Source organism: Miniopterus natalensis, chromosome 6, assembly GCF_054644295.1.
Source record: "Miniopterus natalensis isolate mMinNat1 chromosome 6, mMinNat1.hap1, whole genome shotgun sequence".
NCBI lineage: Eukaryota > Metazoa > Chordata > Mammalia > Chiroptera > Miniopteridae > Miniopterus > Miniopterus natalensis.
This window is the reverse complement of record NC_142086.1, coordinates 46,597,701-46,624,757: the sequence shown is the minus strand read 5'-3', so window position 1 is coordinate 46,624,757 and position 27,057 is coordinate 46,597,701. Positions and strand designations below refer to the sequence as shown.

The following is a 27,057-nucleotide window of genomic DNA, read 5'->3' as shown; positions in this document are numbered from 1 at the left end:
CGAAGACCATTAGGAAGGCAATAGAGTGCAATAAAGGTACCTTACTCAGGCACCCGAGGAAGAAGCAAGCACTCCGGATTGCACTTCTTGGACACCATGTAATATCAATAAATTTTTAAGAAATATGTTTTTATTGATTTCACAGAGAGAAAGGGAGAAGGGAGAGAGAGATAGAAACATCAATGTTGAGAGAGAATCATTGATCAGCTCCCTCCTGCATGCCTCCTACTGGGGATTGAGCCCGCAACCAGGACATGTGCCCTGACCAGGAAACAAACCGTGACCTCCTGGTTCATAGATCGATGCTTAACACTGGCTGGGTTAATGCCAATCAATTTTGACCAAGAACTGGAAGGCAAACAAAAGCTTTATTTGGGGCCTTTTTTGGGAATTGCAATCCTGGAGACATAGATTGGGATAGAAACTCCAGCTGTGTTCTGAGGGGGAAAGAAAGGGGCAGAGTTTGGGAAAACTGGGGACATCTGTAAAACTGTCAACAATTTAAAAAGGGGGGGGGGAGAAAATCAGATCAACCCAAACTGAGGACCAGTCTGCAAAGTTTCCTCACCTGTACTCCTTCAAACTGCCAGTCATCAAAAACAAGAAAATTCTGAGAAACTGTCAACATCTAGATGAGCCTACGGGGAAATGATGACAATGTAATTTGGTATCTTGGGTGAGATCCTGGGACAGAAAAAGGACATCAGATAAAAATTAAGGAAATTCAAATAAAGTATGGACTTCAGTTAATAATAATAATAATAATCCAAGACAGAAAAAGGGGGGCTTCCAAAGGGATTACACAGGTAGCTCTGAAAGGGCTGTGATTGGTGCTGGCAAGCAGACTTATACTGTGCTATACATGATTAATTGCTTATGTCTATTATTAGGTGAAAATTTTATTTTTTTAATGGAGAGTTCAGTGATACAGGGCCAGTTATAGGAACTGTATCAGGATGTAACTGTTTAGCCCAGTTAAAAAGTTGTTTCACTTGGATGGGGGTGAGTTAGCTAAGCTTCCCAGAGACCTCCCATCGCACTCTTGACAGTATCAGCTCCTTTTTGCTGTTTTTCTTTCACAGCTCTTACAGAGAAAAGTTAAATGTTACTCTGAGTATGTTATGGAACTGTTGTGGGCAGTGAGAAGGGTGTTAGACTGGTGGGAAGGACATCAGGTAGGGTCAGACAGGACCTGGGTTCAGCAACCTCAGTACTTGAGTTCTGGCTAGGAAAGAATTCAGAGTCAAGACTCAAACTATAAGAGAACATTTATTTGGAAAATCACAGGGTAGAAGTAATTTGTAGAAGAAATGGGCTTGGGAAACAAGTTATAGAGGCAAAGGAAGGGCCCTTGGAGCTTGGGAGTGAGGAAGGCAATGGTAATGAGCCTGGGAGGGATGCGGAGGGCGAAGGGAAAGGTGTAGGCATACTCCCGGAAGGGAGAGCGCACTGGGTCCTCTGTCTGAAGGGTTTTAAAGGTGGAGATTTTAGGGGAAGTCGCAGGGGGAAATTCCAATAGAATATTCAGCAGTTTTCCAGGTGTATTCTTTCAGGGTCTAGGTCTCCACTAATTGATTGGTCAGTGCCAGGGCAGGGGGTCATTGTCCTGAGGTCTACTGTGGTGGTGCTTTTCTGGTTTTGCTGCTTTTCTGGGCCTGGAGCTGAAATACAACTGAGGCCTAAGTGTTATCTCTAGAAAGGAAATGTCAGGTGTCCAAAGGGCATGAGCAGTGATATGCTAGGGAAGTAAAGGTCACACGGGGGGCCATGTCCCTCCTTACATTTGTCCTTTGCAAGACGTCCAGGGCTTTTCACCGTGGTGACCTTCTGTACCTGGCCCATCCTTGCTCTGCTCATGTCTAACTTCCTACCACAGAACTAAGAATGGTTTAAAGCCAGAGAGAGGTGCATACAAAATAGAATGAGAAATTAAATGTGCAGATTGGGAAGGTGGCAGTGGGTTTTTAGTATCCTGCTGTTCTCTTTGTCTCTGGTGCTTTGGTCTTATTGAAATGGCCACAAAGAACTTCTGGGATTATATGGGGGATAAGTAAATACTACTGTGGAACAAATAATAGAAAAAATGTTCTACTTTTCTCTAAAAATTTTTAATGTATAATATAATGTGCTTATTTGCAAGCATTATTTTTGAAATAATTTTTTATTGAGAAACACCTTTAGAATTTTGAGTGATGAGTGATGTACACACATTATAGCTTGAAAGAGTCATCTGACACAGGAGAAAATTGAGGCCCAGAGAGATTACTTGATTTAGCCAGGGTCACTCATGGTGTTAGTGGGAAAGTCAGAACTAGATCTATCCCTTTTAGGAGCTCATTCCACAGCCTAACACTATCTCACACTTAACTCTAGAAACTTAGTTTTGAATAAAAGGTGTATTGAAAAGTCTATTAATAATGTCTGAAAGTCTTGTCTATAGGTAAAAGCTACACCCTATTTTTGTTGGTAAACAGTGCTGTCATAGGCTGGTATGAGGAAACAGGCCCTTTTTTTACATTGAAAGGTGGGAGTTAAATTGGTGCAGCCTCTTTGGAGAGCAGGTTGGCAATAGCTATGAAAACTAAAAATGCATATGCCTTTTACCTAGCAATTGTACTTTAAGCAAAAGTACACAAAGATATGTACAACTTGCTTTGTTGCAGTAGCATTATTTGTAATAATAAAAGCCTGGAAACAAATGTCCATTAGTAGGGGGACTGGTTAAATACGTAATAATTCTGCCATACAAGGGATTACTATGCAGATGTCAAGAATGAGTTAGGCCCTGGCCGGTTTGGCTCAGTGGTTGAAGCATTGGCCCTTGGCCTGAAGGGTCTTGGGTTTGATTCCGGTCAAGGACACGTACATCGGTTGCAGGCTAAATCACACGGGGCACGTGTGGGAGGCACAATGGATGTGTCTCTCTCACATCGATGCTTCTCTTTCTCTCTCTCCCTCACACTCTTTGAAAAGCAATGGAAAAAATATCCTCAGGTGGGGATTTAAAAAAAAAGTTAGGTCCTTATGTGTCAAAGTGAAACCATCCCTAAGAAAACTGAAAAAGCAAGGTACAGAACAGTGTGTGTAATTACAACCATCTGTTTATAAATAAAGTGTATGTGTGCTTGTAGGCACATAGAATATCTCTGAAGAGATACACAAGAAGTTGAGGGAAGTTCTTGTTTCTAAGGAAAGGAGCTGGTGGCTGGAAGACAGAATTGAATAAGAGACTTTTCATTGTAATATGCATGTGATACTTATTGGGAACAAGCCTTCATGGGTCTCTCACGTTTCTGCATGTCTTGTGATCAAAGCTACCAACTGCCCTTTGTTCTGTACTGTTTTTTCAAAAATGTTTGTGTAGCAAACAGTTTTGGAAGATAGAGATAGTATCTTTCTCCTGAGCAAAGGTCATGTTTATTTACTGTCTAGAATAATAAAAATAATGTCTCCTTGACTAAGAGATCAGGTAGAGTTACTGTCCATTAAAAGATTTGGGTTCTCTATACTTGAGGTTCCTCATCTGTACCACAACCCAATGCATGTGCAGGCATCTTGTACCCTCTTTGTGGGGCCCATGTGATTGGGGCTGATAATGTGACTACTGAAGTCTTTTGTCTCTGACTCGGGAGTTTTATGTTTTCTGTCAGCATCCATGAAACTATATCAGGCAAACATGTTAGCTTGCACATAGGTAATATCTCAGGCCTTTAATAGTTCTTGACAGGAGACATAGTTCTCTTACATGAGATAATGGATTGGGAGTGGAGAGGAATTACCTTTTTGTATTTTCCCATCCTTTTCATTGGTTTTTGAGTGCTTTGCATTTAGAAGGTATTGAGTAATTGTGTTGAACTGAAATGCACGCCTTCGACACTGTGTGTGTGTGTGTGTGTGTGTGTGTGTGTGTGTGTAATGGAATACTATACGGCCATAAAAAAGAATGAAATCTGGCCATTCGTGACAACATGGATGGACCTTGAGGATATAATGCTAAGTGAAATAAGTGAGGAGAAAGACAAATACCATATGATTTCACTCATGTGGAATCTAAAAAACAAAACAAAAACAAACATAGATACAGAGAATAGATTGGTCATTACCAAAGAGGAAGGGAGTTGGGGGGTATGTGATGGGGGTGAAAGAGGTCAGTTGTATAGTGATAGGTGGTAACTAGACTTTTGGGGGTGATCACTTTGTGTTATATACAGATTCAAATTATTATGTGGTGTACACCTGAGACTTATTTAAAAAGTAGCTTAATTTTAAAAGCTGCGTATCTTCCTTAAGTCTAATAAAGAAGGGTTAATTAAGAAATAAATGTGTTGCCCTAGCCGGTTTGGTTCAGTGGTTAAAGTGTAGGGCCGCGGACTGAAGGATCCTGGGTTCGATTTCAGCCAAGGGCATGTACCTCGGTTGCAGGCTCCAGCTCTGGTTGGGGTGTGTGCGGAGGCAACCAATCAATGTGTCTCTCTCATATCGATCTTTCTCCCCCCCCTCGCTCGCTCTCGTTCTCTCCCTTCCACTCTCTCTGAAAAGCAATGGAAAAAATACCCTCGGCTGAGGAAGGAGGGAGGGATGGAGGGATGGAGGGATGGAGGGATGGAGGGATGGAGGGATGGAGGGATGGAGGAAGGAAGGAAGGAAGGAAGGAAGGAAGGAAGGAAGGAAGGAAGGAAGGAAGGAAGGAAGGAAGGAAGGAAGGAAGGAAGGGAAGGAAAGGAAGGAGAAAGAAAGAAAGAAAGAAAAAGGGAAGGGAAGGGAAGGGAAGGGAAGGGAAGGGAAGGGAAGGGAAGGGAAGGGAAGGGAAGGGAAGGGAAGGGGAGAAAAAGAAAGAAAGAAAGGAAGAAAGGAAAAAAGGAAGAAAGGAAGAAAGAAAGGTGTTGTAGTAATGGAGATTTAGGAATTGAAACAGTCATTGTTAAGATATATAGGAGGAGATGAGCCTCAAACTAAATATAACAATGCCACTTGGTATAGTTCAGTTGATTAATTGTTTTTCTAGACTATCAGCTTCTAGAGCTAATTCCAACTAAATGCTAACACATTTTAAAGATCAGAATATACCCAATCGTTGAGTGGTGAAGTTGCTGAAGGACTGAAGAAGAAATTAACCTTTTCATGGCTTATTTTTTAGTGTATTAGTCTTTCGGACCATCATCTCTACTTTATAGAACACAAAATAGGAGTATGATATAATCAGATATGGGCTGTGTTTCCACTTTAATAGCATTCATATTAACAGGTATATTTAAAATATAAAAATTAGCACATTTAATTTATTTATTTAAAACTTTTTTTTTCTTTAATATATCTTTATTGATTTCAGGGAGAGGAAAAGAGAGAGAGAGAGAGAGAGAAACATCAGTGATGAGAGAGAATCATTGATTGGCTGCCTCCCACATGCCCCAGGCTTGGAATCAAGCATGCAACCGGGGCATGTGCCCTGACTGGGAATCAAACCGAGATCTCCTGGATCCTAGGTAAGCTCAACCGCTGAGCCACGCCCAGCTGTGCCAAAATTAGCACATTTTAAATGGGAGCAAAACATAGGTGTTTACATCATAACTGAATTAGAAGGAAGTAGAAGAAAGGCAAGAGTGAACAAAAGATATTCGCCCACAGAGCTCTTTATTCTGGCCACCAGATGGCACAGTAGTTCCACATCAGCTGGTTGCGCCGAATACAGTAGAAGAGGAAGGATGAGAGAGGAGGGACTGCACCACCTGCTGTTAAATTGGTTCTTTGTAACCTCAGATAATCTGTTTTACATAGTAAAAGCAGACCAGCAGTTTATAATTGCATGTTCAAATCTCTAATTCTTTTGAGGCTGGCTTTATGCTACTATCACATAAACTGTGTCAATATCCCTCTTGTAATTTTTGTGAGAAAGTTAACCCTTTTTAGATACAGGCATCAACAAAATATTTATAACATTAAAAACTGAACATACATTACTGTGAAATATAAAGATATACTTTGATTTTTTTAAAAAAAATCTTCACCCAAGGATATATTTTTATTGACTTTAGAGAGAGGAAACAGAGAAACATTGATCGGTTGCCTCCTGTACACACCCAGACTGGGGATCGAACCCCATCCTTTTGGTGTATGGGATGACGCTCCAGCCAACTGAGCCACCCAGCTAGGGCTACTTGGGTTTTATGTAGCGAATGATGGTACTGAAATTGTACTCTTAATAATTATTATTATTTTTAAAATATATCTTTATTGATTTCAGAGAGAGGAAGGGAGAGCGAGAGAGGTAGAAACATCAATGATGAGAAAGTCATCATTGGACATCCCCAGCTGGGGATCAAGCCTGCAACCTGGGCGTGTGCCTTGACTGGGAATCGAACTGCGATCTCCTAGATCCTAGGTTGATGTTCAACTGCTGAGCCATGCCCCGGCCAGGCTTAAATAATTATTGATAGCTATTAAATAACTGATATAAATAACTTAGATAAGGACTACCTTTAGTAATGAGAAACTGAACCAAAGGTAAAGGAGTTGAGGCATTATGTTTGATTGCTTGAAATGCAAATTTTTTCTCAGTTGTAGATAATAGACCTTGAAGGCATTTTTCTTCTTCTTCTTTTTTGGGTTATACTTTGAAGTTTTAAGAAACATTTTCCCTACAGTTCACATATGCACTTGAAGAATATATACAGTCCTAGAACCAGAGGAATTGAACTGTAATTGAGCTATAATGTTTTCATTATACGCTAATAGTTATGTAATGAGGCTTGGTGTAGAGATTTACAGAATGTAAATAAATAAATATTCGGGAAGTAAATAAATATTCAGGTTATGGAGCTATAGGATAGAGTGGACAAAGAACACATTTTAAAATTGAGACATAATTGACATATAACATTATAGTCGTTTCAGGTGTACAAACATCATGATTTGATGTTTGTATATACAGTATTGTGAAAGGATCACCACAATAAGTCTAGTTAACATCCATCACTCTACATAGTTACACTTTTTTTTTTTCTTGTGATGAGAACTTTTAAGGTCTATTCTTAGTAACTTTTAAATATACAATATAATATTATTAGGTATAGTTACCATGCTGTATCTTAAACCCCAGACTTATTTATTTTATAACTGGAAGTTTGTATCTTTTCCCCACACACCCACCCCCAGCCCTCCACCCCCTCCTCTGGCAACCACCAATCTCTTCTCCGTATCTGAGTTCTCCTCCCCCTCTCCTTCCTCCTCCTCTTCCTCCTCTTCCTCTCTTCCTCCTCTTTCCACATATAAGTGAAGGAATAAGTTTTGAGGACAAAAACAGTTGGGGAATCTGAGCTGTGTGTTAAATAACTAAAACAGGGAGGGCTATTTGGGAAATTATTTTTGGACAGAGTCCAGGGGCATTGGGATTCCTGTGGCCCCAAAGAACTGTTTAAGCCTGAAGCCTGGGAAAGATGTGAGAGACCGCAATGTAAACATCTCTGCTTTTTCAAGTACCAATGGAGCTGAAAGAAATAACTGTGCTGTGACCTGGGGCTGGGAGTAGAGGAACTCTAGTAAAAACCCATGGACTTGGATTTTTAGAGAAGAACCCTTTCCTCCAGATATGGGCCTTAGAAAATAGTGAAATGAGAATTCAACCGGTGCTGTTAGTTTTACACGACAGAATACATATATAATTATTATAACATCAGGTTGGCATTTTAGAAGTAGACAACCTTGTCTTCTTGAGATTACTGACCTTATGAAACCAAAAGGACTTGACCAGTTTCACTTAACATTAATCAGTGGTATTGCTTGCTAGACTTAGAATGGAAGAAAAATACAGGAAAAAAAAAATATTTAGCCTAGCCAGTGTGGCTCAGTGGTTGAGCATTGACCTAGGATCCAGGAGATCGAGATTCGATTCCCAGTCAGGGCACATGCCCGGGTTGCGGGCTCGGTCCCCAGTAGGGGGTGTGCAGGAGGCAGCTGATCGATGACTCTCCCTTATTGGTGTTTCTCTCCCTCTCTCCCTCTCCCTTCCTCTCTCTGAAATCAATTAAAAAACAAGAAAAAAAGCCATATTTATTCATGGGATCAATTTTTTATTTTCAGATTTTTATTTTCAAGCACTTTGAAGAAATGAGATTAAAAAGGCACCCCACACTGAGTTTATTCCTGAAGCACACCCCTACTCGATCTCCAGTGATATCTGCTAGAATCTTAGTCAATTTGGTTATTTTGTTTGCCTGAGAGTATCCTTCAACCCTTTTCATCTGACATTCAGATCAATCTAAATCTTTTTTGGACTTTGTTCTGTTGGTTGTGTCAACTCTTCCTTGCTCTTTTGCCTTTGCCATTCATGTTAAATTTCCTGGATGCTGGTTAGCTGAAATTTTACTAAGTATGCTATGTGACTCAGGGGTAGTAGAGAAGTAAATGTTTAATATCTATTGCATTTTATAGTATAAAGTTAAGACTTTAGAGTAGAGTAGGTACATTTAAAAGGAATTCTTAATGTAATTTACAAAATAAAAAATGAAGCCCATATTTAAAAAATATATGTCAATGTAGGTCTAGTTTTAATATGTTTTCCTAAATATAAGGAAACTTAAAATATGGGAAAAGAAATATCAGTGAGATACTGCATTTTCTATGAACCACTATAACAGAACTTATGTGCAATAAATGAAAAAAGGGCAGGAAGTAAAGAAATTCAGTTGTAGTAAGGCTAATGTTATAGGTCCCAAATAAAATCTTGCCAGTGGCAAGACTTGTAGTGAGCACTTTGCCTTATGCCTGTCTGGGGTGGGGGAATGGGAGTGAGTTATCACACCCTCATCCAAAACAGGATCTATAATGATTTTATATTTGAAATATTATAACACATACTAATTTATATTGGATCATGCTTGTTTTGAAGAAATCTGGTGAAATTCAATTCCATGGATCTGAAATTTGGGGGATTAATACTTTGTATTTGTTAACCTTTAAGTTTTACTTTTGAAGAAAGTTTGAGGCATTTGTAGAACATACATGTCTACAGCTATTTTTAAAACTATACAGTTAACTTCCTGATATTTCTTGCAGTTTTCACTGACTGGCACTTTTTGATTTTTCTAAACAGTGATCACATGGAAAATGTATGTGGCTACTTAATGAAGTACACCAACCTTGTCACTGGGTGGCAGTTCAGGTAAGTGTGATTATTCTGACACATCATTCTCCCAAGAGATCAGGATTGGGGATGATAATTTTATATTCTGATATTACTTTAGTACAAACATGGCTGGGAAAACTTTTAGGGAAGGATTTACCGTGTTCTCTAAAAGTCTGATGGCTTTCTTTTTTTTTTTTAGAGGGAGGGAGGAGTTGTTCCAAATGACAGCCTCCAAATGCCTCAGAAGTTACTGTTATTTTAGGATTAGAATCACTTGTTTACCTGGTTTGGGCTTATTAAAATACTTGTGGTGATTAGGCTGTTAGGGTGGTTTGGATGCACCAAGCAGATTTGAGTTAGGGTGCCTGTTTTTTGTACAGTTCTCAAAACTTCTCTGGGGCCTTGAGAGTTTAAATAACCAGCCCAAGGGCACACAGGGCAGTCAGTAAGTAGCAAAGCCAGCTATCTTTATTTTTATTTTTATTTTTATCTTTTTAAATGTGTTTTTATTGATTTCAGAGAGAGGTAGGGAGAGGGAGAGAGAGATAGAAACATCAATGCGAGAGAAACATCAGTTAGCTGCCTCTGCAAGCCCCCTACTGGGGATCAAGCCCGAAACCTGGGCATGTACCCTGACTGGGAATCAAACAGTGACCTCCAGATTCATGAGTCCATGCTCAACCACTGAGCCACACCAGCCAGGCAAAGCCAACTATCTTAAATACTTTGTAGAATTGGCTGTTGGGGGCAGGATTAACCTAATTTTTAAAATTATGGTAAAATATACATAACAGAATTTACCATTTTAAACCATTTATAAGTGTACAGTTCAGTGCCATTAGATACATTCACATTGGTGAGCAACCATCACCATGATCCACTCATCTACTGATGGGCACTTGGGTTGTTTCCAGATCTTAGCTATTGCAAATAACGGGGCTATGAACATAGGGGTGCATATATTCTTTCCGATTGGTGTTTCAGGCTTCTTAGGATATATTCCTAGAAGTGGGATCACTCTCTCTCTCTCTGTTCTTTTCTTTGAAGGAGAGTAAGTTAACTTTCTCCCCCAACATTCAACAACTTTCATTCATATAATATCATAGAATATTATTGAGAAAATCTCAGAAGTGGAACAGAGTAAAAAGCTCCAAAACATATCCAAACATATAAGGTTAAGTATATGTTCAAGATGGCATTTTTAGTCAGTGATAACTTGAGAACATGGGAAGAAGGGGTAGGTGTTTGTATCATTGTATGAAGGAGCCTGTTATAAATATTTATTGGCCACTGGTTGCCTGGGGAGTTAGCCTCCAGATCCAAGTAGACATTCTAGGATAGAGAGGGGCATTGCCTCTACCAGTGTAATCCCTCCAACTATGTCAGAGGCCAGTTTTAGCAGCACCAGAAAGTGTGGGGGTGATGACGACAAATTCCTATTTGTTACTAAGAACACAGGATCTATTACCAACTTCCCCATCAGAGAGATCTCACCTTGTCAACCTGACTGTTGTAAGCCCACTCTAGAAAAAATTTCCATCTTCCATTTTCTTTCACCCTGGTATAACAGAGATATACTGGGTCCTCAGCATGGAACAGGTAGATTGAATGATCAAAGGGGAACAGAAAGGTTAAGACCACGTTAAGGGACCCTAGGCTTAGTAGCTCAGTTTCTTTGTCATGTATAGCCACTTTTGTCCCTGTGTTATAGGTGAAGCTTCTGTAACAAAAGCATTGCACCTGTGTGAGATATTCAAGACCGTTTCCCTGCAGTCCATGTCTGTTTTGACTAAGGGCCACTTAGAGCAACTTAGAACTTAATGCAGCTTGGAGAAATCTGGCATGGGCATACTTATATAAATAAATGCTTGCTCTGGAGTGTAGTGCCCTAGGAAAGTACACAGCAGCAAGATCCTCTGCTGAACCCACCTCCTACTTTCAACTCAAATTCCTGAAGATGAGATCACATCTCATTTTAACTTAGAAGTCTCTACATATACTAAACATTAAAGTCCTGGGATGGTGGGAACAAAGCATATGGTTACCTTTCCTTCCAAAATCTTGACTAAAGTTTATTCTTGTCATTATAAGATAAACTTCTGAGTCAGAATGTTTTTTGAATTAAAGTTGCATTTGATAGTACTTCACTTAAGTTGTGAGCTAGTCCAAAGTTTAGTCATTTTCTCCAAACTGGCAATTGTCATTTTGAAATTGCAAAAAAAAGAAGTTATTTAATTGCCAATCCTAACATTGTTTTAACAACTTAGGGGAATTTTCTGCAGGTGAAGATTTGTAAAAAGCTGAATCCTAAGTTTCCCCATCACACTTAGTCTTTGTTTATATATTTCTTTAGCTCATTTAACTGGTTAGGTCAACTTGCTAAAAATGCCTCAGTCAAAAGTGTAGTACTCTTCTGGGAAAAATAGCTTTGTTAAGTTTCCTCACTATGTAGATTGTCTTAATCCCCTATCTTCTTATATTGTAAAATATCTCTCCATAGAAGGGATGAAGGAAGAATATTTGGCTTGATCTATGTGTAATGAAAGATATCCCAAAGTGCTCTCTTATTGCCAGTGGGTCCATAGCATCATCTTGGTGTTAGATAATCAGTTATTAGCTTATTTTTATTATTGAGATATAATTGACATATAACATTATATTAGTTTCAGGTATGCAACATAATGATTCAATATTTGTGTGTTTTTTAAAAATATATTTTTATTGATTTCAGAGAGAGGAAGGGAGAGGGAGAGAGAGATAGAAACATCAATGATGAGAGAGTCATTGATTGGCTGCTTCCTGCATGCCCCTGCTGGGGATCAAGCCTGTAAATCAGGCATGTGCACTGACCAGGCATCGAACTGAGATCTCCTGGATCATAGGTCCATGCTCAACCACTGAGCCATGCCGGCTGGGCAATGATTCAATAATTTTATATACAGGCATACCTCATTTTATTGCACTTTATTGCACTTCACAGATATTGCAGGTTTTTGGGGTTTTTTATTAATCCTTACCCGAGGATACTTTTTTCATTGAATTTTGGAGAGAGTGGAAAGGAGGGAATTGGAGGGAATGAAAGAGAAATATTGATGTGACAGAGACACATTGATTGGTTGCATCCTGTACACATCCTGACCAGGCCAGGGAACGAACCTGCAACCAAGGTACGTGCCCTTGACTGGGAATTGAACCCTTGACCCTTCAGTGTGGGGCAGATGCTCTAACCACTGAGCCATACTGGCCAGGGCAGATATGGTGTTTTTTAAAGCGAAAGTTTTTGGCCACCCTACATAAAACAAGTATATCGGTGCCATCTTTCCAACAGCATTTGCTCACTTCATGTCTCTGTGTCACATTTTGGTAATTCTTGCAGTATTTCAAACTTATTCCTTATCACATTTGTTATGGTGTCTGGTGTTCAGTGATCTTTTATGTTACTATTGTAATTGTTTTAAGGAGCCATGAACCGTGCCCGTATAAAATGGCCAGCTTAATGAGGCTGTAAATGTTGTGTGTGTTCTGACTGACCCACTGATGAGACATTTCCCTGCCTCTGCGTCTCTCCCCCTCCTTGGGCCTCCCTGTTCCCTGAAACACATCAATATTGAAATTAGGCCAGTATGCCTCTAAGTGTCCAAGTGAAATGAAGAGTTGTGTGTCTCACTTTATTTTATTTTTTAATTCATTTCAGAGAGAGGAAGGGAGAAAGGGAGAGAGAGAAACATCAGTGATCGCCCCCTACTGGGATCAAGCCTGCAACCTGGGCATGTGCTCAGACTGGGAATCGAACTGCGATGCTCAACTGATGAGCCATGTCAGCTGGGCTACATGTCTCACTTTAAATTAAAAGCTAGCCTTGACCAGGTGGCTTAGTTGGTTGGAACATTTTCCTGTACGCTGCAAGGTTGCAGATTCGATTGCCGGTCAGGGCACATACAGGAGGCAACAGATCAGTGTTTCTCTCCTTCTCTCCCTTCTTCTCCTTAAAAATCAATAAAAAGCATATCATCTAATGAGGAAATAAATAAATATCTAGAGGCTTGTTTGAAGAAGGTATGTTGAAAGCCAAGATAGGCCAAAAGCTAGGCTTTTTGCACCAGTTACCAAGTTGTGAATGCAAAGGAAAAGTTCTTGAAGGAAGTTTAAAGTGCTACTCCAGAGAACACACAAATGATAAGAAAGTTAAAATAGCCTTATTGCTGATATGGAGGAAGTTTTAGTGGTCTGGGTAGAAGATCTAATTGGCCACAATATTTTTTTAAGCCAAAACCTAATCCAGAGCCAGGCCCTAACTATCTTTAATTCCATGAAGGCTGAGAGAGGCAAGGAAACTGCAGAAGAAAAGTTTGAAGATAGAACAGATTGGTTCATGAGGTTTAAGGAAAGAAGCTGTCTCTATAACATAAAAGTCAAGGTGAAGCAGCAAGTGCTGAACTTGTAAAAACTTCAGCAAATTCTCCAGAAGACCTAGCTAAGATAATTAATGAAGGTGGCTACAATAAACAACAGATTTTCAGTGTAGACAAACCATCCTTCTATTGGAAGAAGATACTGTCTAGGACTTGCATAGCTAGAGAAAAGTCATTGCCTGGCTTCCAAGGACAGGCTAAAATCTCTTGTTAGGGGTTAATGTAGCTGGTGACTTTATAAGTTGAAGCCAATGCTCATTTACCATTCCGCAGACCCTAGGGCTCTTAAGATTTATGCTAAATATATTCTGCCTGTGCTCTATTAATGGAACAACAAAGCCTGGATGACAGCACACCTGTTGAAAGCATGGTTTACTGAATATTTTAAGCCCACTATTGATACCTACTGCTAAGGAGAAAGATTTCCTTTCAAAGTATTGCTGATCATTGACAATGTACCTGGTCACCCAAGAGCTCTGATGGAGATATACAATGAGATTAATGTTGTTTTCATGCCTGTTAACACAGCATTCATTCTGCAGCCAATGGATGAAGGAGTTATTTTGACTTTCAAGTCTTATTATTTCAGAAATACATTTTGTAAGGTTATAACTACCATAAATAGTGATTCCTTTGATGGATCAGGGCAAAGCCAATTGAAAACCTTCTGGAAAGACTTTGTTATTCTAGATGCCTTTAAGAATATTCATGATTCATGGGAAGAGGTCAGAATATCAGCATTAATAGGAATTTGGAAGAAGTTGATTCCAACCCTCATGGATGACTTTGAGGACCTCAGGACTTAATTGGAGGAAGTAACTGCATGTGTGGTAAAAACAGCAAGAGAATAAGAATTAGAAATGGAGCCTGAAGATGTTTCTGAATCCTGCAATCTCATGATAAAACTTTAATGGATGAGAATTTGCTTTTTCTGGATGAGCAAAAAAAAGTGGTTTCTTGATCTGGAATCAAGAAGATGCTGTGAAAATTGTTGAAATGACAATGAAGGATTTAGAATATTATATAAACTTAGTTGATAAAGCAGCAGCAGCAGCAGCAGGGGTTCAGAGGATTGAAGAAGTTCTGTGGGTAAAATGCTATCAAACATCATTGCATCCTACAGAAAAATTGTTCTCAATCAATGCAGCAGACTTCATTGTCTTATTTTAAGAACTTGTGACAGCCAGCCATCCTTCAGCAACCATCACCCTGATTAGCCAGCAGCCATCAACATGGAGCAAGACCCTCTATCATCAGAAAAGTGTATACCTCACAAAAGGCACAGATGATGGTTAGCATTTTTCAGAAATAAAGTATTTTTAATTAAGGTATTTACATTTTTTAGACATAATGCTGTTACACGCTTAGTAGACTACAGTATAGTGTAACCATAACTTTTACGTGCATTGGGAAACCCCAAAATTTTGTGACTTGCCTTATTACAGTAGTCTGGACCCAAACCCTCAGTATCTCTGAGATATGCTTGTGTTGGGAAATGATCACCACAATAAGTCTAGGTAACATTCGTCCCATACATAGTTACAATTTTTTTCTTGTGATAACTTTTAAGATCTGTCTTAGCATCTTTAAAGTATACAATACAGTATTAACTGGAATCACCATGCTATACAGTTACTGGCTTGTTTCTATAATTTTATCAGTCCCTTCTCAGCATTACTTTCTGTATATCTAGCTGAGTGTTTCCCATGTTGTAAAAATGTGGTAATGCTTTTGGGATAAGAAATATGTGTTCATAGCAAACTTGACATTTCCAAACATACTATAAATTTTCTTTGAATTGACTACTTTTTGAATAAGAGACCAGTCATTTTCCTTTGCCTGTTGAAATAAATTGTACTTAGGTAAGGAAAAGCAGAGACAGAAACAAATGGCGGTGTAGGTAACAGCTGCACCTGCCGCCTCTCGCAACCACATCAAAATTACAACTAAAATACAGAACAACCATCACTCAGAACCTCCTGAAATCTGGCTGCACAGAAGCCCTACAACCAGGGAACTGAAGAAGCACCGAGACCGTTAGGAGGGGCGGAGACCTGGGCAGATCGGGACTGAATTAGAGATTTGCCGTGGGCCCACATCCGGTGCCACGGTTTAAACCCAGGAGGGAATCTCGGCGGTGGGGGTTTCCCGGAGGAGCGATGGGTCCCAGCCCCACAGCAGGCCCCCAGCTCAGGGCTCCAGGGCCAGGAAGAGATGTCCCCACAACTCCAGGCTGTGAAACCATCGGGGACTGTGGCTGAGGGTCGAGGAGGCTGCGGGAGCCCCAGCAGCTCCTCTTAAAGGGCTCGTGCATGGACTCACTCAGACGCGCTCCCTCTGAGCCCAGCGCCGGGCAGCAGCTGGAAAGGAACCTGGGACACTTGGGGAGGAACTAACCTGCCTGAAATCTGGGCAAGAGCTGGAGGGGCGGCTTTCTCCCAGGCAGAAGAGCTGGCAGAGGCCATTGCTTCTTTGGTGATTCCTCCCTGCACACAGCCGGCAGGCAGGCAATATTTGAATCGCCAGCGCTTGACTCACACCTTTGGCCCCGCCCCGTGATTCCCGGAGGCCCCGCCCCTCCCCACCTGCAAGCTCATCCAGGCCATTTCCAGTGGCTTTTCTGTGCAGGTGGCCTCTCAAGTCTCATGCTTGGGACTTTCCTAAAATCTCTCAAACAAGCAGCAGCGCGCCGCATATGGCTTGCTAAGTGTCCCCAGCCTGGCACTAGCGGCAGCGTGCATTGGCTTATAGCTTGGCCCCTCCTGGACACCTCTAAGCCCAGCACAAGTAGCAGCCAACTACGGTTTGCTGTGTAGCTTATGCTGGGTGGCCCCTGGCAAGGCACTGGCGCAGGCTGACTTTGCACCTCCCAGGAGGCCCCAGAGACAGTGCACCTGGTGGTCAGACTCGACCATGCTGGATTACAACCCTACCACATCCACAATTGACACTCAAGGGGCGCACTTGGTGAACACCAAAGCCCCACTGAAGTAAATCCTGCTCCATAGGGGTGTCTCCAGCACAGCAGCTCTTTGGCTGTAGTTGCAGCTGGTTCTCACAGCTGATTGGCTGGGGGGTCAATTCCTCCCAAGGACGCCAACAGCAGCCAAGGCTCAACTATAACAAGACAGTGCACACAGCCCACACAGGGGAGCACCTAGAAGGCCCAGCTCAGGTGACTGGGGAGGCTGAGCCACTGGACCCTACAGGACACCTACTACACAAAGCCACTCTACAAATTCCAGGAGACATAGCAGCTCTACCTAATACATAGAAACAAACACCTGGAAGCAGCCAAAATGTGGAGGCAAAGAATCATGTCACAAAGGAAAAAACAGAAGAAATCTCTAGAAGAGGAACTAAATAGATCCAAGCAAGCTAACAGATACAGAGTTCAGAATTTTGTTTATAAGGATGTTTAAGCAAACTATTAGGGAAATAACTGAGAAAATCGATAACATAATAAAATACCAATTTGAAATGAAGGCTACAGGAACTGAAATGAAAAATAATTTACATGGAATCAACAGTAGAGTAGAGGACGCTGAGAATCAAATCAGCAATTTGGAACATGAGGAAACAAAAAACACCCAACCAGAAGAGCAAAAGGAAAAAAGAATCCAGAAATATGAAAATAGTATACGGAGCCTCTGGGACAACTTCAAGAAGCCCAATATTTGTATTATTGGGATACCAGAAAGGGAAGAAAGAGACCAAGAAATTGAAAACCTATTTGAAAAAATAATTACAGAAAACTTCTCCTACCTGGGGAAAGAAATTGACTTACAAGTCGAGGAAGCACAGAGGAACCCAAAGAACCCCACAGCAAGACATATCATAATTAAAATGCCAAAGGTTAAAGACAAAGAATCTTAAAAGCAGCAAGAGAAAAGCAGTTAGTTACCTACAAGGGATCACCCATACGACTGTCAGCTGATTTCTCAACAGAAACTTTGCAGGCCAGAAGGCAGTGGCAAGAAATATTCAAAGTGATGAAAAACATGGAACTACAACCAAGATTGCTCTACCCAGCAAAGCTATCATTTAGAATTGAAGGCCAAATAAAGAGCTTCTCAGATAAGAAAAAGCTAAAGGAGCTCATCACCACCAGACCAGCACTACAGGAAAAGTTGAAGAGTCTTCTTTAAGAAGAAGCTAATGAACAAAAGAATCTGACGAACTAAATAGTTCCAGAGACATTGACGCATGTACCATACGATCATATTTCAGAGGAAAGAAGGAAGGGGGGTGGAGGGTGGGAAGAGATTAACCAAAGAAATTATATGCATATATGCATAACCCATGGGCATAGTTAATAATGGGGTGAAGGCCTGGGGAGGGAGTGGGAGCGAAGTGGAGGGGGTCACTTGGGGGGGGAAATGGGACACCTGTAATACTCTCAACAATAAAGATAAATTTAAAAACAAGAAGAAGAAATAAATTGTACTTACTGCTTAGAGCAGTGAGAAGACATTTCTCCCCTTCCTTTCTTCCTTTCTTGTTTGTTCAATCCTTTTGTTAATAGCTTTTTAAAGATAGAATACACATACCATACAGTTTTCCCACTTAAATGTACAGCTCAGTGGTTTTTAGTATATTGAAGAGATTGCTTTCATTTTTTTGTCCACTTGGGCTACTACAACAAAATGCCACAGAGTGGGTAGCTTATAAACAACAAATTTATTTCCCACAGTTCTGGAGTTTGGAAGTCCAAGGTCAGGGTGTCAGCATGGTCAGGTAAGGACCCTCTTCCTATTGTAGAAAAGGGGCAAGCGAATGCTCTTGTATCTCTTTTATAAGGGCACCAATCTCATTCATGAGGGTTCTGCCTCCAGTGACCTAATCACTTCCTAAAGGTTCAGTCTCTTAATACTATTATCTTAGGGGTTAGGGTTTCATCATATGAATTTGTGGGGACACACTCAGACCATAGCAGATTCATATATGCATTTTACTTAGGACAAGTCTTATGTTTCAGAAATTTAAGATGGTGCCAGTGACCAACTTATGTTAATTCAAATAATCCCTTTAAAACTTTGGGGGAATAAAATAACCTTTTTAAAAATGGGTAAAACTTGATAGGCAGTTCACTGTAAGTAGAACAATGGATGGTCACTAAAACACATGAAAAGGTATTTAACTCCTGTAGTAATTAATGATATGGAAGTTTTAAAACTATTAAAATATTAAAATTAATTTCTTTTTTTACCAAAATATGTGAACATAATTTTTAAAACGAGAAGCATGCTAAAAGATGAACAAGAAAAACAATAGTTCTTTGCTTTCACATCTCCCTTATTAGGCAACTGCTTTTCTACTCCTTTTGCTTGCTTCTCATTTTTTTTCCTGAATAAAAGGCTGATTCTATTTTCTCCCAGTTTGGTATGGTTGCCGCATTGCTTAAGAGAATGTCTTCTAGGATCTTGAACTGGATCAGATTGTTACTGTTATAGAGCACGTTAACATGTAGAATGCCAATCTGCTCCAAGCCCAAATGTTAATTTTTTAAAATTGGAATTTTTTGTATTTTTTAAAGAAAACAGCTATTATACTAATTAAATTGGAATCTGAGTTAATATATTTCCTAAAGCAGTTAATCTAGAAGCAAATCAGAACATCAAATTCTTTTCCAAAGTGTATCAGTATTTCATTATTTAGTCTCAAGTTTCGAATGTTTCTGAATCTCCAGTTGCAGCTTTTTCATTTTTAAACAGGACAAGTAATCTTTAGTTGTGACCTATTTGGTGATACATTCACAAAATCTTTCTACCCTCACATTTATTCTCATTGTATATTTTACTGATTAAATCCTAACTTAGATTCATTTCTTACCTAGCATTTAGTTAACCTCAGAACTCATGTTTTATTTGTTTGCAATGAATTTTAAATAAAATTATCCCTGCCATTTTTCCTTGGGCAGTTTACCTTTTCTGTTAATGAATTCTGGAGAGAAGTCTTCCTCCAAAAGGATACTGTGTCTTTGTTTCCTTTTTGTATTATCTGATATGCTTTTTCCCTATTGAATGCCTCTCCCTCAGCTGGAGGTTTTATATCTTTTATTAAACTCATCAATTTTTCAATAATCTTTATAGTGCTAGGATATTCAACCTAGTGTTTCCAAGTACTTCTTGAAATACTTTTGAATTTTATTTTTTTTTAATGGCGAAAACTCCAAAGTGTGTAAGTGATTAAAACTTGTTTGCTTGCCCTGGCTGGTGTGGCTTGGTTGGTGGTTGTCCTGTGCACCAAATGATTTTTGGTTCTATTCCCGGTCAGGACACTTGCCTGGGTTGTGGGCTCAAGCCTCCGTAGGGGGCATGCAGGAGGCAGCTGATCTGTGTTTTGCTCTCAGTTGATGTTTCTCTCTCTCTCTCAAAATCTATTTTTTTTAAAAAAAACTTGGTTTGCTTTAGTTTGACTAGGGGAAATGTGTAAAAATTATGACCCCCTTTTTTTTTAAACTCATTACAGGTTTTTTGTTTTAAACAATGAAGCTGGGTTATTGGAATACTTTGTGAATGAACAGTCTAGAAATCAAAAACCCAGAGGTACTTTGCAGCTTGCAGGAGCTGTAATATCACCCAGTGATGAAGACTCTCACACCTTCACTGTAAATGCTGCCAGTGGGGAACAGTATAAACTCAGAGGTATGATTGAGATTTGAGAATTAATAGTATGATGTTCTTTTTCCCTTGAGAAGTTGGTGTACTTCCCTGCTTTCATTTGGAATTAGAGAAACAACTGTCATTGATGATATAGATGCAGTATTCTAAACTTTGGAATTGCTTTAAGAATTTATGAAATCTGATTTAATAAATACTTTTTTTCAGGTGGGACAATGAACAGGTCTGTTTAAGATTGATCCGTCCAAAATATCTGTGGAGATGAAACCCTAATTACTGAAAAATCTAAAAACAGGCTGCTTTAAGTGATAGTTTTTTATGTCTGCCATTAATTAGTAGTTTACCCCTTTTCTTGATTTGATGTGTATGCCTTTGTGGTTTTCAGGAACTAATGGACATAGTTGGGATTTATTAAAAATGCTCATTTTCATTTAAATAAAAGTTATATTTATTTAGATAAATTTATGTAGAAGTTTGTGTTTTTCATCTAATTAATATACATAAAGTATAATGATAATCTTAGCTGAGCATGCTGCTTAAGATCTAAAAGTATTGCCCGGCTGGTGTAGTTCAGTGGTTGAGCATCGACCTATATGAACCAGGAGGTCACTGTTCAGTTCCCAGTCAGGGCCCATGCCCTGGTTTCAGGCTCAGTCTCTGTCTCCAGTGGGGGGGGAGGGTGCAGGAGGCAGCCCATCAATGACTCCGTTTCCTCACTGATGTTTTTATTTCTCTCTCTCTGAAATCAATAAAACATATTAAAAAATTTTTTTTAAAAAAATCTAAAAGTATTGAGTACACACTAAATGCTTAATAAAGGTTATTTCTATAAATAAGAGCCGATTTTTATGAGAAACTTAAGATACCTCGTCTCATATCCCCATCTAGCTGTGTGTAATTTATCCTCTTTATGAAAGATCCACGTATTAGCTCTGTGTTACCTAACAAGGTTGGTGCTTGCGGCTCTTTTCTATCTCCCTGCAGTCAGGACATTTGCTCTAGGGAGAGTAAAACCAATCCCTGGTTTTCAGTGACCTTTTCTTCCTGCTGTAGACAATTATGTAATTTGTATTCCAAAAATAATTATAAAAGTAAGTAACTTGTAGATTCTTTTTATCAGCCACAGATGCTAAAGAGCGACAGCATTGGGTTAGCAGACTTCAGATATGTACACAACATCACACTGAAGCTATTGGAAAGGTATGTGGATTCATGTACGATATTAATGCACAGAAATGGGGAAAGAATTTTTTTTAATTCCTTTTTTCATTTTCAAATTGAGATGCTATTCGCATACCATAAAATCTCTTTTAAGTGTGCAGTTCTGTGTGTTTTTTTAGTATATTTGCAGGATTGTGCGACAGTTGCAACTCTCTAATTCCAAACATTTTCATTATCCTCCCAAAAAACTATATCTATTAGCAATCACTCCCTATTCTCCCCTTTCCAAGCCACTGGCAAACACTAATCTGGTTTTTATTTCTATGGATTTTCTATTCTGGACATTGATATAAATGAAATCCTGCAATATGTGTTTCTTTTGTGTCTGGCTTCTTACACTCAACATGATGTTTTCAAGGTTCATCTGTGTGGTTGCATGTATCACAATTTCATATCTTTTTAATGGGTGAACAGTATTCCATTGTATGGATATACCATATTTTATTTATTCATCAGTTGTTGGGCATTTGGGTTTCCTTTCTGTGGCTATTATGAAGAATACTGCAGTGTACATTTGTGTTTAAGTTTTTGTGTGAATACAGGATTTCAGTTCTCTAGGGTATATATTTAGGAGTAGAATCACTGGGTCATGGGGTAGTTCTCTTTAATTTTTTGCGGAACTGCCAAACTGTTTTCCAAAGTGGCTGAGAGCCATTTCACATTCCCACCAGCAACGTATGAAGGTTTCAGTTTTCCACATTCTTGCCAATGCTTATTGTTGTAATCCTTTTTTAAAATTTATTGTTATGGCCATCCTAGTGGGTGTCAAATGGAATGCCAATGTAGTTTTGATTTCATTTCCTAATGACTAATAATATTGACAGTCTTCTCATAAGCTTATTGGTCATTTGTATATCTTCTTTGGAGGTTTTTTTTACTTATAAGATGAAAAGGAGGATCTTAGTACTTTAAATCTGAGGTTAGAGATATCTAAAAACTAGTATCTGGAAAGCATAGTTAAAGGATTCCATATCTAGGTGATAGTTTGACTTCAAAAAAATTTTTTTCCTAGTGTTTTTCCCCCATAAGTGAGTTTTACAAAGTTGTTTATGATTTAGGCCTACTGCACAGTTGTCAGGAAATTTGACATAAAAGCTTTACTCTTACTGCAAGATTACAATCATTGGCAGTGATCAGAAAGCACCAATTTGTTCCAAAGATACTTGCATGTTACATTTAGAAAATTTATGTTGACTCTTGCTATAAGTACATTTTTTGCTTCATTCATGGTGTTTCAAAGTCTGAAATTAGAAATTTATTACTCTAATATTTATAAAATGTGGAAAAATATTCTTGATAGTACACCTCGAATTAAGTTTCTAAGTAAATTTGTTTACTATGGGATATGTGAAATGCTTATACTTTGTGTTAAAATTGGTCATTTTCAGAAATATTCTTCTGAAATTAATTTTTAAAACTACTCATGTGTAAACCTCATAGGTTGAAGGTTAGAGAGCCTAAATTGTTTTTAAAAGGAATGATTTTCTTTGTCTAATAGAATAATCCTCCTCTGAAATCACGGAGCTTCTCACTTGCATCTAGTGGTAATTCTCCTATATCCCAGAGAAGGCCAAGTCAAAATGCCTCTTCTTTTTTTAATGTTGGACATTCCAAACTACAATCAACGAGCAAAAGAGCTCACTTACCTCCAGACCACCTTGTAGAAGTCAGAGAAGTAAGTATGAATTGAAGTCAAGTTAAAATGCACAAAATAATTTTACCTACTTGGTTTATCACAAAAAAATTTTAAATTCTATTTGTGACTTCTGGGGCCCTTAGTGTTTCCCATCTAGTATGCTGAGATAATTTTTAGGTTGTAAAGATTCCCTGATTAGGGAGGGAGATTGGGCGACTGGGTGAAAAAGTGAAGGGATTAAGAACTACAAATTGGTAGTTACAGAATAGTCACAGGGATGTGGATTTCAGCATGGGGAATATAGTCAGTAATGTTATAATAGCTATGTGTGGGGCTGGGTGGGTGCTTGAAGTATGGGGGATGGACAACTTTGTGGAGTGTGTGGTCTGGCCACTGCTATACACCTTAAACTGGTATAGAATGATATTGAATGTGGACTGTGGTTGAAAAATTTAAAAAAAAAGATTCCCTGATTATATATGGTGTCCAAAGTTTCCTCAAGTCTGTCACTCTCGTTTTCCAAAGTCTATCTTTTATTTCTCAAGTAAAAGTACAGACTTTTTTGATGTAAAACTTAAGTCTAGTGGGAAAACTATATGGTCAAACAAGCGACTCTTTTAAAGCATATGTATGTCTATATAAATATATATAGAAAATTTCAAGTATACACAAAAATGGAATAGTTAAATCCTTGATGTTGCCTTAGCTCAACATTTGCCTCTTTCTCTTTCAAACCAAGTGCCAAATCATTCTAGTTAATAAAGGATGAAGTTGTTAGGTTCTAAATATTCCAGGTATTGTTTGTGGAGTTAAATTTGATAGAGCTTGTAGATATCTGTGTATTGGCCTCACACAGATAATGTGATTGGAAATGAGAGGAATATTTTAATAGCCTTTTAAGTTAATTGTGGCTGTTCTTTAGTACCACATGGAAACTTGACAGTGGTAGTCTTTTAAATGTTAGATGCAGTGGGGAATTTAATATATATCAGTGTACTCATATTCTGTTATATGAAAATGTGTTGGTATGTTTTACACTCTGAATGGGCGCTAAACTATGCATGATTTTGTAATATCATGCATTAGTTATTTGGAAAACATGTAGGTCTTGCAAGTGTTGATCTATTTTATCATTGTATACTATTAGAAATTCATGTTCATTAACATCCCCACCCATCTCATCAGAAAAAGCTTTCAGTATTGGGACGCTGTCAAGCTTATGGTGACACAGATAGGTTTTCCAAAATTCTGATTTTCATTTTGAAGCTCAGATTTTATAATTGACAACAAATACTGTCAGTTTTTCTTGAAGTGTCATGCTCATTTTAATTTTGGGAAAATGTCTACCACAAACCCCCAGGTCTGAATATCTATAGTTTCTAACAGTCATTTTGTAAAGGAAAGACACTCCTGTGTTTCTCCTCTACTTTGGCACTCTATACTTCTGTACTCTGGTCACCGAATGTGTTGGGGTTTCCCCACACTAAAAGCAGTTCTCTAATTCTCTGTGGGCACCAGCTGGGTATCCTACAATTTAATTTAATTCAGTCCCACAAGACTGTCCCCACTTCAGATGCCAGTCACAAATTCAGGTTGTCATCTGTGCCTCTGACCAACCAGCTATAAATCTGAAGTTTCTACTGCTCCTTCCTCAGGTATAGTCATTTGCTAGAACAGCTTATAGAACTCAGGAGAACAGTTTATTTACTATTTTACCAGTGTATTATAAAAGAATATAACTCAGGAACAGCCAAATGGTAGAGATACATAGGGCAAGATTTGGGGTAAAGGGCACAGAGCATCCATGCCCTCTGTGGCCATACCACCCTCCCAGTACCTTCAAGTGTTCATCAACAAGAAGCTCTCTTAACCTCTTCCTTTGGGTGCTTATGGAGGTTTATTACTGATGGAATCATTGGCCATTGGTGATTAATTTAATCTCTAGCCCCTGCTCCTCTCCTCCTGAGAGGTTGGAGTGTGGGTTGAAAGTTCTCAACCTCTAATCACAGTGTTTCCTGGCAACCAGCCCCTAGGTAATGTGGGACTCAGCAAAAATCTCCCCATTGCCATAAACTCTAGTGTGACTGTAAAGGGTTTGTAATGAATAACAAAAGTTATTCACCCATCTCACCTTTGTGCTCTGAGGCTATTTCAGGAACAAAACCAAATATAACAAAAGATGTCCCTATGCTCTAAAAATTTAGGAAATTACATAGGTTTAGTTGCCATGTGCCAGGAAGGAGTGAGCGACACAGACCAAATACATATTTCTTATAGTGTCACACTGGTAATCTGTAGGGAAAGACAGCTAGTTCACACCTTGAGAATTGCTGTTCTAGAGCGATCCAGTTCCAGGAGGTTATAATGCAAAGCTATATTCATAGTGAGTTTGAAAGGAACATTTTAATCAAAGTCCATGGATAAGCCTAGCAACAGATTAAGTAGAAGCTGGCAAAACCAACTGACTGAGAATACTCATATTGTACTTGAACATGAATTTGTTACTAAAGCTTTACCTAATTAAAATGACCTATTTTAGTATTTATTGTTTACTGTTAATGCTATTTATCAAATCACTCCATTATTCATTGCATGCTTCATGCTGGTGCTGTTCTGTGCCCTCGGAGTAGCTAAAATGACCAGTCTAGTAAGGAAGATAGACAATTAAAATACAAGTGATAAAATCATGATTCTAATCTGGTTTTCAGACAAACTAGATGCTGCCACCTAAGTGATACGCTACTGTTATAGGCACCAGAAACACCAGAAAAGGTGTTATCAGACAGCTCCCTGAGTTGAAGGGAGAGGGCCGTCCCCTCCTCGGTTCTTGCCAGTCTCGTAGGAAGGAATTCAAATGAGTGACTCTGGATGATTGCATTGTAGTAAAGCCAGTTTATTAAAAAGTAAAGCAAGTAAATTTATTAAAGAAGCAAGGCAAGCAAATCTATTAAACTATATCTGACCTCAAGTGCAGATAGGGCTTCTCAGCTAGCCTGAGAAGTGAGTCTGGTTGGGTTTCAAGGGGTTATATACCCTAAATCCTCACCTCAGGATATATGTGTGTGTGTGTGTGTGTGTGTGTGTATATATATATATATATATATATATATTTTTTTTTTTTTTTAGAGAGAGAGTGGAAGGGAGGGAGGGAGAGAGAGAGGGAGACACACACATCTATTGGTTCCCTCCCTCACGTGTTGGAGCTGGGGATTGAACCTGCAACTGAGGTACGTGCCCTTGACCAGGAATCAAACCAGAGACTCTTTGGTGAGTAGGCCGATACTCTACCACTGAGCCACTGTGGCCAAGGCTCAAGGTCTTCCTTTTATTTTATATGGCTTTTCCAGAATTTATGAGAAGCATCTAGCGATTTTATCTTTAACAAGTCCCAACACTGCTGGCTGCTCTGTTTAAACAGCGAGATGAAAACCACTTTTTCTCTCCCCCTTCCCCCTCCTGCCGTGGCAGTTCCAGGGTGATTTACTCTTTGGTTCGTGAGGAGAGCCATTTGTTTTCAAGATAAGGTTTTGCAGCAAGCTGGCTGCATGTTTGGCCTTGTTTAACTTTCTTGTCTCAGTTTCCCTGTTCCTCCTGCCCTGGAATTTTCCTAACTTCTCAGTCTCCTATAACACTATTGTCACCATATTCGCCATAAATAGCTACAAAACACAATTAACCAAGTTTTCAGCTTTCCTGAAGTTTTCTCTTTCTTGAGGAACTGGTTTTATAGGAACAATCACTAAAATAGCTTCGCAAATCAGTTTTATGTTTCTTTGTAAATATATGATCAACTCATTTGTTTGCTTTGGAAAGAGCCATTACCAAATTTTAACATTTGTGCTATAATTATATTTTAAAGTTAATTTTTTTCTAGCCAAGTATCACTTTCTTAGGCCTCTTCACTTCTGACATCAGCACTAGCAGGTGGCTTTTGGGGACCATTTACACAAAGAAACATTTTTTTCCCTTAAGTGTTATATTGTGATAGCTGATTATTTATGTTGTGAATATCCTACTCATGACTGTTTCCTTTATGAACTTTTA

At 39.0% G+C, this 27,057-nt stretch overlaps 1 protein-coding gene across 1 annotated transcript in view; it reads left to right on the top strand.

Annotated features, from left to right (window-relative positions):
- The window catches only part of OSBPL11 (oxysterol binding protein like 11), a 70,810-nt gene that overhangs the window by 11,727 nt on the left and 32,026 nt on the right, over positions 1 to 27,057 (top strand). The window contains exons 2-5 of the mRNA XM_016199956.2: positions 9,089 to 9,157; positions 20,005 to 20,180; positions 21,277 to 21,356; positions 22,876 to 23,052. Coding sequence (XP_016055442.2) covers positions 9,089 to 9,157; positions 20,005 to 20,180; positions 21,277 to 21,356; positions 22,876 to 23,052 — 502 coding nt within the window. The remainder of the gene's footprint in view (positions 1 to 9,088; positions 9,158 to 20,004; positions 20,181 to 21,276; positions 21,357 to 22,875; positions 23,053 to 27,057) is intronic.